The sequence below is a fragment of the Diabrotica undecimpunctata genome, chromosome 1 (assembly GCF_040954645.1).
Source record: "Diabrotica undecimpunctata isolate CICGRU chromosome 1, icDiaUnde3, whole genome shotgun sequence".
Lineage (NCBI taxonomy): Eukaryota > Metazoa > Arthropoda > Insecta > Coleoptera > Chrysomelidae > Diabrotica > Diabrotica undecimpunctata.
In genome coordinates, this window is record NC_092803.1 from 1,758,459 (window position 1) to 1,771,869 (window position 13,411).

At 30.1% G+C, this 13,411-nt stretch overlaps 1 protein-coding gene across 3 annotated transcripts in view; it reads right to left on the reverse strand.

Moving 5' to 3' along the window:
* Positions 1–13,411, reverse strand: part of LOC140443376 (uncharacterized) — a 49,737-nt gene that overhangs the window by 7,632 nt on the left and 28,694 nt on the right. Inside the window, exons 1-2 of one of the 3 annotated variants that reach the window (XM_072534630.1) lie at positions 10,376–10,833; positions 695–4,377 (exon numbers count right to left, since the gene is read on the reverse strand). In XM_072534630.1, coding sequence (XP_072390731.1) covers positions 2,987–4,377; positions 10,376–10,604 — 1,620 coding nt within the window. In that variant the 5' untranslated portion in view covers positions 10,605–10,833 and the 3' untranslated portion in view covers positions 695–2,986. Of the gene's footprint in view, positions 1–694; positions 4,378–10,375; positions 10,834–13,411 lie in introns of those variants that run through there. The other 2 variants (XM_072534637.1, XM_072534624.1) reach the window with 2 other exon arrangements.

Below are 13,411 nucleotides of genomic sequence, written 5' to 3' on the forward strand. Positions count from 1 at the left end.
CCTGTATCTCGGAAAAGCCAACATTTGCAAGCATAGCTTTACATAGGATACTGTCATTATTTTTCTTGGAGAATCACTCCCTGAAGTTAGTTGTACGGATTTACTAAAACTCTGTATATTTTACAAATATGTATTATTTAAATGGACTAAAAACCAATACTTGGAACCTCTGTACCTCAGACACAATTGATTTATGAGTCTTAGCGAAATGATAACTTTTGGTCAGCTCTGAAAAATTTCAGCTAATTTAACATAAACCACTTTTACACAAAAGTGGCGGAGTTCTTTGTACATGATGTAAATATATAGTAGAATATTAATTAAGTTTACAAATAAGATTAAGTTTGACATTAATATTGAATTTTATTTGTATTATATCGCACTATGCCAATATGTGGTAACAAGTTTCTGCAAATATATATACAGGGTGGTCCTTAAGTAATTGTTCAAACAGAAACCGTAGATTCTGCACTTTAAAATATTACGATTTAAGCCAACTTGCTTTAATAAAATGTTGATATTAAGAAAGATACAGGGTGTTGAAGTGGAAATTTAAAATTTTGTTTTTCGCTATAACTTTTACATTTGTAATAATTTTTAGACAAAAATTTATAATTGGATTCTTTTAAGTAGGTTCAATTATAATTTTATACACACTCTAATGTAACTGATAGAGGGCGCCACATATGCCACATGTGTGGCATAGATTTGCACTTAATTTTTTTGCTCTTTAAGTTAGCTCTATTTGTGTTAAACAATATTAAAGATACATTATTTTTACAAAGAAAAGGTATACTTGTTCGTAACCTCAAAATTTAACCGCTTTCGAGTTAATCGCATTTTATAAGTCAGCTGCATAATAATTCTTAGTTGTGATATTTGTGCGGTAAAGCACTGAATACCTGTAGATAAGAATAAAATTCATATTTTATTCCTATTAAAACAACTCAAAGGTGATAATGTAACATTACAAAATTTTTGTTATGGCTGCTAAATGTCTTATTGGAGAAAATATTCTTTATCTTCTTCTTTAGGTGCCGTGTCTGTATTCAGATGTTGGCCGTCATCATGTTTACAATTTCCCTTTTCTATCGCTTCTTAAGTTTTTATACCTACTGGCGTTGTATTACTTTTTTTCCTATTTTAAAATGCTGGAAACCCAAAATATGTGGTTTATGTAAGATGGTACACCACCACATTCTAGAGAGAAGGCAGTGAGAACATACTTAAATATAACTTTTCTGAACATTGGATTGGTCCTGGCAGTCATATTCCTTGGCAATGTGGTGATATATTGATATAACTATTTAATTTATAAAAAATCCCAAAAGAATACTTATTATTCATTACGTAAATTTTTTACTCATTTTTATTAGGACAATTAGAAACTAAAGTACAGGTATTGAATAACACATATGTGTTTTGTTTCATAATACTTTTGCCACAAATTTAACCTTAAAGACTCAGCATTTTTACAAAAACATCATCGTTGGCCCAATAACCGATATTGTTATAAATATAGTAAACACACAGGTAATTTAGTTCAGCATAATATTAGTTCGTTAGTTAATCATAATAGTCTATTTGTTCGAGATATAATTATAGTTACTCGTAAACTGTAACGTAATCATATAAATAAGTAATGTCATCGATAGGTTATTCCGTGTGTATATAAGTAGCCAATGAATGAGATACATCACAGTTTAACACATTATTTAACCTCTGCGACAAATAAGATGTATTTCAATAAGATTTGGATATGTATCCAAAATAATATATTCATCCATTATACATTATAGCCACCATGTAGCCCCGAATTTAATCCGTTTGATTTTGGTGTATGGAGCGCATTAAAACAACGTGTCTATAAGAATACCATAAATATTCGCCACCAACTATGGGAAGAAATAAATACTGCAGCAGTTTCTTTAGAACCAATGATGCTATTTAATATGAGACGATCTTTTATGGAATATATCGACAGATGAATTAAATAAAATGGTGGACATATCGAACACTTACTTTGCCAAAAAGTTATGTTATTTAGTTTAACTATTTCTTAATTTGGTTTGTAAACAAAATGTTTTGATTATGACTTTAATTTAAAATAAAACGTAAAATGTTTGATGTAAAATCCTATTATTCTGTTATTTTGTCAAATCCTATTATTAATTATCCTGCTGATATATTTATTTTATTTAATATTTCGTTAACTATTAACTTTGGTTAAAGGTATTTTATACAAAAATTTAGATGTATTAATGTTTTTGTCTATTTTTTCTTCGTTGCCTGGAGTAATTGCCTTAAATTAGAATTATGCAGCTGATTTGTAAAATGCGATTATCTCGAAAACTGTTGAGTTTTGAAGTTATTAACAAGTATACCTTTTTTTGTTAAAATAATGTATCTTTAATATTTTTTATCACAAATACAAATAGCTCAAAGAGCAAAAAAGTTAAGTTCAAATTTATGCCACACATGTAGCACATGTGGCGCCCTCTATCAGCTACATCAAATTATAATTTCTTATATTTGAAAGTACCCAGTTGTAAATTTTCATGTATAAATGTTAACTAACATAAAAGTTATAGCGAAAAATAAAAATTTGAAATTTCCACTTTAACACCCTGTATCTTTCTTAATATCAACATTTTATTAAAGCAATTTGACTTAAATCGTAATATTTTAAAGTGTAGAATCTACTGCTTCTTTTTGTACAATTACTTAAGGACCACCCTGTATACAAGAAAGTCAAAGTTATAATTTTATCGAAATAAATTGTCTTTAAAAACTGTCCCGAAACAGCAGAATCCATTAGTCACTTTTAAGGTTTTCTACAGAATAATTTCAGACACAACTTCATATTAACCGCTTGGGAAAACGGCCTAAAACAAATTTCACAGTTGTTTTTCTCCACTACGTACCCCCAAAAAGTATTTTTAACATATTTGTGTAAGAAAACTGCTTAAATAAAATTTCATGCTTGTTAAGTTTTTTGTCCAGTGTGCACAATCAAATGTGATTTCAAGTTAGTTTTCTTAGAAAACTGTTTAAAGCAAATTCCACACTTATGAGGTTTTTCTCCAGTATGCAATCTCAAATGCCTTTCCAAATTAGTTTTTTGGGTAAACTGCTTAAAACAAAATTCGCACTTGTAATCCTTTTCTCCAGTGTGCAATCTCAAATGTCTGTTTAAAGAACCTTTCTGAGAAAACTGTTTTAAACAAATTTCACACTTGTAAGGCTTTTCCCCAGTGTGCAATCTCAAATGTGTTTTCAAACTACTCTCTTGGCTAAACTGCTTTAAACATATTTCACACTTGCAAGGCTTTTCCGCAGTGTGCACTTTCAAATGTTTTTTCACACTTCCTTTAGTAACTTTCTTAAAACAAATATCACATTTATAAGATTTTTCTCCAGTGTGTGTTCTCAAATGTTGTTTTAAATTACATTGAACACTAAACTGCTTTAAACAAATTTCACACTTGTAAGGTTTTTCTCCAGTGTGAATTTTCATGTGTTGACATAAAGAATATTTTCGAGAAAATTGCTTAAAACAAATTTCGCACTTGTAAGACTTTTCTCCAGTGTGCAATCTCAAATGGATATTCAAATATCCTTTTTGAGAAAATTGCTTTAAACAAATTTCGCACTTGTGAGGTTTTTCTCCAGTGTGCACTCTCAAATGCCTTTTCAAACTTCCTGATTCAGTAAATTTCATAAAACAAATTTCACACTTGTAAAGCTCTTCTCCAGTATGCAATCTCAAATGTTTTTCCAAATTACTTTTTTGGGTAAACTGCTTTGAACAAATTTTACACTTGTAAGGTTTTTCCCCAGTGTGCGCTTTCAAATGTTTTTTCACACTTCCTTTAGTCAATTTCTTAAAACAAATATCACATTTATAAGATTTTTCTTCAGTGTGTGTTCTCAAATGTTGTTTTAAATTACATTGAACACTAAACTGCTTTAAACAAATTTCACACTTGTAAGGTTTTTTTCCAGTGTGAATTTTCATGTGTTGACATAAAGAATATTTTCGAGAAAATTGCTTAAAACAAATTTCGCACTTGTAAGGCTTTTCTCCAGTGTGAACTCTCGTATGTTCATCCAAAGAACTTTTATAAGTAAACTGCTTAAAACAAATTTCACACTTGTAAGGCTTTTCCCCAGTGTGCAATCTCAAATGTGTTTCCAAACTACTCTCTTGGCTAAACTGCTTTAAACAAATTTCACACTTGTAAGGTTGTTGTCCAGTCGCAATTGTCATATTTTTATCTAATATTGTTCCTTCTTTGTGTTGGCCTGTATATTTTCCTTTGTGAGATGAATCTAACGTTTCCATGATTTTAATTCTATCCTCCTCCTGGGAACAACCTAAAACACAAACCAAAACAATTTACTGGAACAGAAAAATTATTGCAGAAACAAGGGGATTTAATAAATAAAAAAAATTATAGCCAAGTTGACCTTTCAAGGTTTATTATTGTCATATCCTTGACATTTTAGTATTTCTATGACATGACACTTGGACGTTGACAGATGTCATGGGACGTTACTCACTGTAGGTTACCACATACATGTTTTTAGTTAGTGAAATAAAGGAACATAAAATACATTCAACACCATTTTTATTATATTACACATACATATACAACGACTACTACATGTGCAATTATCGTAATGAAGAAATTGTGATTGCTCAATTTTATATGTTGTAAAATATCGCTTGTTTAAAATTTTACTTTCTTCAATAACTTAACTAATTATTCTTTTTAATACAGTCTTCTTTGACACTAACAGTTGTGTTTCCACTATATCCATATCATCAGAGAATATGAGTATGTTGATATCGAAAAAGGAGAGTTTCTATATTAATTTTTCATATGTTGCTCTACAAAGCGATGTTAGAGAATAATAGCTTAGGGTATCCCCCTATTAGAGACCACTATTTATTGTAAAAATGGTCAAGAGTTTTCCTACACTTCTACACAAGCTTTTGAGAAATTAATTCATTTCTTCAGTATGTTTAGTTCCGCCACAGCTCCATGCATATGATGCTATCGCATGCTTGTTTAAAATCTATAAAGTGTAATGTTTTTTTGTATTCTTAACTTTTTTGTATTCTTTGTATTAACATTTCTTCATTAATTGCCTAATAGTGGATATTTGATCCACTGTTTTCATTTTTCCATTTTTTCCTAAACCCACACTGATAGTCTCCTATTTAATATTCCACCACTCTGAGATAGCGCGTCAAACTTCTTCCAGTAGGATTTTTTAATATGAGTTCCGCCGTAATATACACATATTCCTGACCGACTGCATTTACCGGCACATTTAGCAGCTCGTCAAAGTATCTTTACCCTGTCTCTATTATTTCAACCTCCCCTGTAACCAGATTAACTTCGTCATTCTTTATGACAGTTTCAGATCTTGTTCAAAGCCATTTTTTATATTGTTTACTTTCCGGAAGAAATGTCTATCCCTGATGGAGGTCTAAAGCTGATGGAGGTGTGTGTCAGCTTAACACATTCGCAGTTCCCATATTCAGGTCCTTATTTCTTTGCTGTAGTTGACGTCGTATATCCCTGCCATTTCGAGGCATTTCGTTAGTTTTTACAATCAGAAGGTATTTTTATAAGTAGTTTTTATAATTTTAATAAAACACCTGGAGAAAAAGGTAAAAAAAAACGGGATGTAGCACTCAGAGAGTGACCGAGAAGTATTCTATGTAGTGTATGGCCACGCAATCTTTACATTTCATCGTTTCAGTCGCTTTTATTTTTTTCATACCTGTGCACGATAACGATTTAATCTTGATAATTATATCAATGCTAAGTACAAAATTTCTAAATCAAAACGACTTTTAAAAACAATAAAGATGCCAAAATTTATGAAATATTGTGGCAATATAAATAGAAATGTGGACATCAGCTGTATTTGGCAAACTATTAAAAAAATTTAAAATGCATTTTCTTACTCATCAAACTATAAACTTCCTAATGAAAATATAAGTTTTATAAAATATTAACTAACCTTTCAATAATTAATCTCAAACCGGATTTTCAATTACAAACCATAGATCACTTGTCTAGGCAATTTAATCTCACTGATTTAAAGAATAGTTTATTTTTAAAGAAAAAAAGTCCAAATAATCTTCTGTTAGACGATACAAACATTGAAATTTGCACTACATTTTTATGCATGACAATTGATGCAACATTAGCATGGAAAAGTCACATACAGCAACTTAATAAAAGGTTTAATTCAGTATGCTCTACCTTTTGGTGCATTATGGGGCGATTTTTTTATAGTGGAAGCAATGAACTTAATGATCATAAAATATTTTTCTATCAGAAGCGAATGCTCAGAATTATTATAAAAATGAGAGTTGGAGCATTTTACAGAGGGGCCTTCAAAACTAGCAATATCTTAATAGATTAGAGTGGAGTAAATTTTTATTTGCATAAATGTTTAAACATAATTGAGCAAATAACGTCACATTATTAATCACAGATTAATATATATATATATATATATATATATATATATATATATATATATATATATATATATATATATATATATATATATATATATACATCACACATCAAAATATATTAACATTACAAATTAAATTAAATATGCTGATCAGGAAAAGAATAGGCCAGGTTCTCTGCCACAGTATAGATCTCAATGTTATTAGGTGTTGAAAAACCTTTCTCTTAAAAGCTCTATACTTGGTGTGTTTCCTGTTGAATGTCAGAGGATAGACTATTATAAAATTTAACATACACATACAAAGGACTTCTCTCTGTTATAGACATTCTGTGAAGTGACAAATTCAAATTAAGGCTTCTTGTATTATATTCATGATTGGCAAGCAGGTGATAAAACAAAGTAAAATTTTTAAAAAGGAACATAATACATTCAAATATATAGATGGCAAAGAAAGTGAGTATATTGAGTGATTTGAATCTGCCTCTGCAGGATTCTCCCGCCTTCAGTCCTAAGATCACCCGGACTGCTTTTTTTGGATTATAAAGACAGTTGAGCTATCTACTGCAGCACCCCAGAAGATTATTCCATATGGCATAACAGAAAAATAGTTTGCATAATATACTGATGGTAAAATCCCCTGGTCTAGATAGCTCTTTAACACTCTTAATCAGTAGCAGGCTCTATTCAGTTTTTTTGTTGTATTTGGTTCCCCCAATTCAGATTCTGGTCAATATGAAGACCAAGAAATTTAATTGATTAAGCAGTTTCCATGATCTGTGATAGAAAATTGATTGTATCTGTAAACTGTTCTCGTGACTGGCTGGTTCTAAAGTAAACAAAAACTGTCTTATTAGTATTAAGCAACAACCAATTTCCACTGAATCACTGTTTAGTCTTGTTTAGAGTTTGCTCTGCCACTGTGAGGAGTGTTTCTAATGTTTTTCCCAGAAAAGCACATTTGAGTCATCAGCGAAATTTACAAGATTTGAGGAACTACTAACCACCGCATTTGGAAGGTCGTTTATGTAGAGCAAATAGAGAAAAGACCCCAAAACCCTTCTGTGGTATGAATAATTTTAAGTTGATCGGTTCAGAGTAAACCTTACATCCCCTTTTCTCCAGGCATACCTTTTGTGACCTATCTGTGAGAAATGATTTATCCAGTTTAATACTAGTCCCTGTATTCCATAAAGATGTAATTTTTGTAATAAAAGAACATGATCTAGGCTATCGAAAGCTTTAGATAGTTCCAAAAAAGCATCTAGCATTTTCATCTTTGCCTCTAGTTTTTCTAAAATTTTTGATATAAAATCATAGGTAGCTGTCTTAACAGATCTCCCAGCGACAAAACTGTGCTGTGAAATACTAAATAAGTTGTTTGTAGTAAAACAGTTGTTTAGTCTGAAATATATTGCTGTTTCAATATTTTTGAGAATGATGGAAGAAGGATTATTGGTCTATAGTTCTCCATCTTAGTAACATCATCTTTTTTATGTAGTGGCTTGACAATTGGCAGTTTAAAACTTTAAAGAACTTTACCTTCCTTGTAAGAAGCATTAACTATAAAAGGAAGAGGAAGACAAATCTCTGATGAAACATTTAATTAAGTTGTTTGATATTTCACCATAACCAGAGCTATGCTTGTTGTTTTTTAAGTTGTTTATTATGTGACTTATTTCTCTGAGACGGGAGTTAAAAACATGCAATGATTATTTTGTTCGATATTATTTTGAAAATTTTTTATATGCTTTATTTTCTTTACAGCTTCTGGCGCTGCATTTGCCATAAATTGATTTATTTCTATTGTTCTGAAGCTATTTTCTTGTGGCATTTTAAATTAATTACTATTTAAATGGGAATAAGCCACAATTAAAGGTTAAAATACGTTTATTGACGTTTCAATTTCCACTTCGGAAATTGTTCTCAAAATACAAACATTAGTGTTACATTAACATTACTAATGTTTGTATTTTGAGAACGATTTCCGAAGTGGAAATTGAAACGTCAATAAATGTATTTTAACCTTTAATTGTGGCTTATTCCCATTTAAATAGTAATTGATTTATTTCGTTAGAAAGCACCAGAGGGTCACCCTTCAAACAGAAATTACCTTGATTTTTATAATTACCCTTAATCTCTTTTACCAATTGCCAAGTCATTTTAGTTTTATTTTCGCTATTTTCAATTCATTCTTTATAACAATTGTTTTGAGATTGAGTGAGTTTTCTGTTCTGTAAATATCTTTATAATCAATGATATTGGTAGACAGTGTAAACAAAACATCAAGCGTAGATTTGCAATGTTTTATACAATCATTTTTAAAGTACTTTTGTGATTTTTTTTTATCTACCTCTAATGTCTCAAAAACAGATCCCAGTCCGCATGACCTAACATGAATTTAAAAAAATGTTTATTCTCCTTGATACATATTCGTTTTTTTTTTTTATTATATTTGACTCAAATTCACTTAATTCAAATTTTACCTTTTGAGCAATATGATCAGATGTATGAGTGTCATCTTTTTGCAGAAAATAAGGAGTGTAAAACCCTTAAAAACCACAAAGTATACTCTCTTGATGTTACCTTGTCTTGACAAAGACAAGGTAAAGTAAAATAAACCACTACTAGGGTTAAAGTAAAACAACAGGTACAGTTGAAAGGAAACTCAGCCACAGTGTCTAGGAAATAATACACAGAGCCCATAGAGCGCTATGCTCTAGTGGTGCCTGAGAAGGACTGAACTGGCTGGCCTGAAAATCATTGATATTTATAAGTATTTTACTATTTATATGGTATTTTCAGGTTAACTAGCCAATAAAAAATTAGAGGCAGGGCAATGCTCAGCGGAGTACATACTAGTTCTCAGACTATGGCACTAGATGACATGAGGATTGAATACAAGAGAATCAAATATGTCAAGATAATAGTACGTGCAATATATATTGAGAAATATCTACTATTCCTCTTTAGAAATAAACATCTTTGAAATTAATCTATCTACACATAGTTATAACAATAGGGAGATTAAGTATATTTACACCATTCACAGATTGACTGTGACAGAAAAATATTCCAAATATTTATTACCTACTGCATGAGATTCTTTAAAAAATTGCCCTGACATTGGGGTAATACCAAAACTACTTAACTCAGTATAAAAAATCTGTGCATAAATTACTGTTATAATTGAACCATACAAAGTAATTGGTTTTATGAATTCAAATATGTAACAGAATTTCTCTAATCTTTTTCTTTGTTTTGACATGTATTTCACTCTACATATATGTTTGTGTATGTCTTTGTATATATGTGTGTATAATTTTTGAAATAAAGATTACTACTACTACTAATACTGAATTAAGTGACATATAATATCATCCAATTATTAAAAAATAAAATATATGCTATGCATCAAAATAATTATCTTTTCGATATAAAGTTAAGTAGTATAACAACATGTAACATTTTTTCCTAATAAACCATGGTTTGACAAAACCCTGTACATAGATATGCATCATATCACTACCATTATAAGAATGAGGAGGACTGGTCATTTCTTGACAGGAGTACATTTATATAAAATCAACATTCAATCCATACTGTGAATGCAGACAGATTGAAACAGGACACATACTTTAGGACTGTCCAATAAATAAAAGATCAGGATGTCTATCAGTAACTGATTAAAATTGATAATCAATGTATCAATTACCAATGCTTCTATGCGATATCAATACTAAATTATCAAAATTCTTTTTTAGATTCATTTTTCCTTTATATCTGACACCAAACGATTGAACAAAATAGGACTGTGGAGCTAAAGTTTTTTGCGTTGAAGTGACTTCCACTTTAAGAAAACAAATTTACTTACTTTCTTCAATTGTTGTTTGCTTTTCTTGCAATAGTGTAAATTTATATTTATCTTGTTCTACTTCAGTATTTACTGGCAAATCGTTTAAGTCTAAATAATCAAATGCATCGTATTCAGTTTCTGTTTTGGATTCTTCTGTAATTTCAATTTTGAAAGTAGTCAAGGGACCATCACATGTTACTGTTTCTATTTTACAAGTTTTCTCACTAGCTTCTTGTTTTATTTCCATATTATTAAATTTAATTTATTTGTCAATTTCAGTTTACACAAATAAAATCACTATAAATAAATTTTAAGAGGAAATCTTCGGCACAATAAGCATTAAATTGTGCTATTCTGAACTATGCCACAGTTTAATGCTAAAAGAATTCTTTAGAATATACCGTGACTGTGCATTATTAGGACCTAATTTATATAATGTTTAATCAATGAATGCGACAATGCGTCAATTTTTCGGTTAGTTTCTCCATATCATAGTATATACCCCCCCTAGTAAGGTAAGTGCCGGAGAAAAAGTGGGGAGAGAGTTTCTAGCGCCAAATAAGTTCGGAATCGGGAACTAAAAATTTAGCGGCAAATTCAAAATGTAGGTTCTGAATTTAAGGCGGGAAATTCAAAAAGGATATACTGAATTTTAGGCGGGAAATTCAAAAAATAAATTTCTGAATTTTAGGCGGGAAATTCAAAATGTTCCGAATATTATATAGAAAACAAATATAGTCATAAAATAATAAATAAAAACTTATTCTATGCCAAAATATATTCTCTGTCCAAAAATGTAGTATACACTTATGCAATTTTGTTTACCATAAATGTATAACATATCAGATAGAGACATATGTTTTGGCACAGGAAAAGTTTTTATTTATTATTTTGTGACTATATCTGTTTTCCATTAAATTAAAACATCAACATAAAAAACAGATATTCTTAAAAATTTATTTATTTCTGTAATTTACAAAATTTGAGGAATCACAGAGATATAATAAATTATAAAGATCGTCATCACTGCCATTGTGGTGGTCTTCACCTGTATCCACGAAACTAGGCTCCATTCTGAACTTAACCATCTATTCACTGCAACCTGCAAAATGATATATGGAATTACACACAAGCAGCAACCGAAATAAGTAAGCCCTACCTGCGGAGACTTGCATACCCATATGGACATTCAGGCATACAATTCATTGAGGTGAGAAAGATTGGTCCTAGTAAATTAGGGACCACTCCTTCGAGCCCCAATGCTCCCCAGGCTTTCCTCACCCTCCCCCCCATACCACGCTGATGTGCTATGGGAGGCTAGTTTCATCTATATATTTACTGAATAGTGCAGAGCAGCATGAGGCTCTTTAGTCTTGCTATGCTATTTGTATGTTTGTGTATGTATATATATATATATATCTGTGTGTGTGTGTGTGTGTGTATATGTTAGAGATTTATTATGTATCTAATGTATTTTACACACAAACATATATAAATAAAAAATAAACTATGTTTATGAGTAAAATATGTGCCCATGTATAATTAAAGTAAAATATGTACCTATGTACTACAATGGCGAGTGAAATATCTCATTCATTTACAATTAAAATGTTTTGAAAACCTTTGTAAACAAAGAGTAAGTAACATTCTTTCCAGAACTTACATCAAAGGAGAATTTTTAAATACACAGTGTTCACAAATTATATGCAATTTCTTTGAATTTCATGAATTTGTAACTAAGTATAATTAAAGTAAAATATGTAACTATGTATAATAAAAGGAAAATATGTGATTATGTATAATTAAAGTAAAATATGTAACTATGTACTACAATGGGGAGCGAGACAAGGACATAGCATTTCTCCCAAACTGTTCACCCTTGTTCTATAAGACAAGGTAGATACAGATGAAAGCAATTGTGAAAGACCTAGATTCAGGAGCAGATGGAAAATGTTTGATGATGAAGATATATGTAAAACAATAAAAAGAATTTTAAAGATTCCATATGAGTCCAGTAAATAGAAAACACAATTTTATTTGTTTACAACAAAATGGAAATATGAAACTGTAAACAAGAATGAATAACATACAAATTGTACAGTTTTATACTGGAAATAATTTAATTACACTTATGACCTGTACTTACAAAATTGTTTTCTCCTACTTTCATATTTTCTGTGAGCTACTAATTTCATAGGATCTATCATAGTGTAGTCTGGTTTATTTTTAAGTAAGTTAATAAACTTCTGGTCTCTGCCATTTACAATTGCATTTACACTTTTACACCACATATACAGAGAAAGTCTAACAATAAATTTACATATATTTATACCTGTATTTGAATGGATTTTACAGTTGAATGGTGAAAAATTTAAACAATTCAATTTCAATGAAATCTGTATCCTCTTTCTTTACTCTAAATAACATATTATATTTACATTGCTCACAGGAAACCTTCAATACTTTCTTTGCTACATATCCTGCAACATAGGTTACAGTACACCTTCCCACCTGAGTTCTCACAACATTTGAAACTGAAAGAGGAAGTGAAACATTCACTTCAGGTGCCAAAGGTTTACAACCTGGTAATACCTCACCTGTTAAAAAAAACCTAATGCATCTAATGCTCCCTCACTAACATCATTTTCACAATTGCTTTCAGGTGAATGAAAAGATATAAAATTATTTATAAGCAAAGCTTTGAAAGTGGTTATAGCATCTGGCACACTTACTGAATGAAAAATGTAAAGACATATTTTTATAATATATTACCAAAGAATATAGAATATTTGATATTACCATGTACGTCAATAAACCTTATAGTTTGAGTTTCTTCTTCTTCAATATCTGCTGCATTCTGAGAGCCTGAAATTTAAATACAATATTTTAACAGAACATAACCAATAAATAAATCTGTTGGACTAATAAATAAACAAGTACTAGATATCTTGATCTTTATCATCATCAGAAATGAACCCAAATAATATGTTGCCCAGAAGGCCCATCAAAATTTATAATAATTAACTACAATTAATATTCATAATACTTATATTA